This window comes from Penaeus monodon, chromosome 24, assembly GCF_015228065.2.
Source record: "Penaeus monodon isolate SGIC_2016 chromosome 24, NSTDA_Pmon_1, whole genome shotgun sequence".
NCBI lineage: Eukaryota > Metazoa > Arthropoda > Malacostraca > Decapoda > Penaeidae > Penaeus > Penaeus monodon.
Window position 1 is genome coordinate 6,485,420 of NC_051409.1, and position 217 is coordinate 6,485,636.

Sequence of the window (217 nt, forward strand, 5' to 3'; positions counted from 1 at the left end):
ATTAAAACAATTCAAAATACATCGAAAAAATACTGCTCATGCGAACAAAACAACAGAAGCCAAGAATGTAGACTTACGAACACATTTGGGCACGGATACCCTCCAAGGCTGACCGTTATACATCAGTTTCCCTGTGCTGTGGTCACAGAACAGGTAGATACGCCCGCGAATCTCGGCCTGGTAGCCTTTGTTGCATGTCATTCGGCACCCACTGTAC

The 217-nt window shown here is 45.6% G+C and overlaps 1 protein-coding gene across 1 annotated transcript in view; it reads right to left on the reverse strand.

The window, feature by feature from the left end:
• LOC119588517 (von Willebrand factor D and EGF domain-containing protein-like) overlaps window positions 1-217 on the reverse strand; it is a gene marked incomplete at its 5' end in the record, with an annotated part of 11,046 nt that overhangs the window by 6,185 nt on the left and 4,644 nt on the right. The window contains 1 exon segment of the mRNA XM_037937160.1: window positions 78-211. Within this exon segment, the coding sequence (XP_037793088.1) occupies window positions 78-211 (134 nt within the window).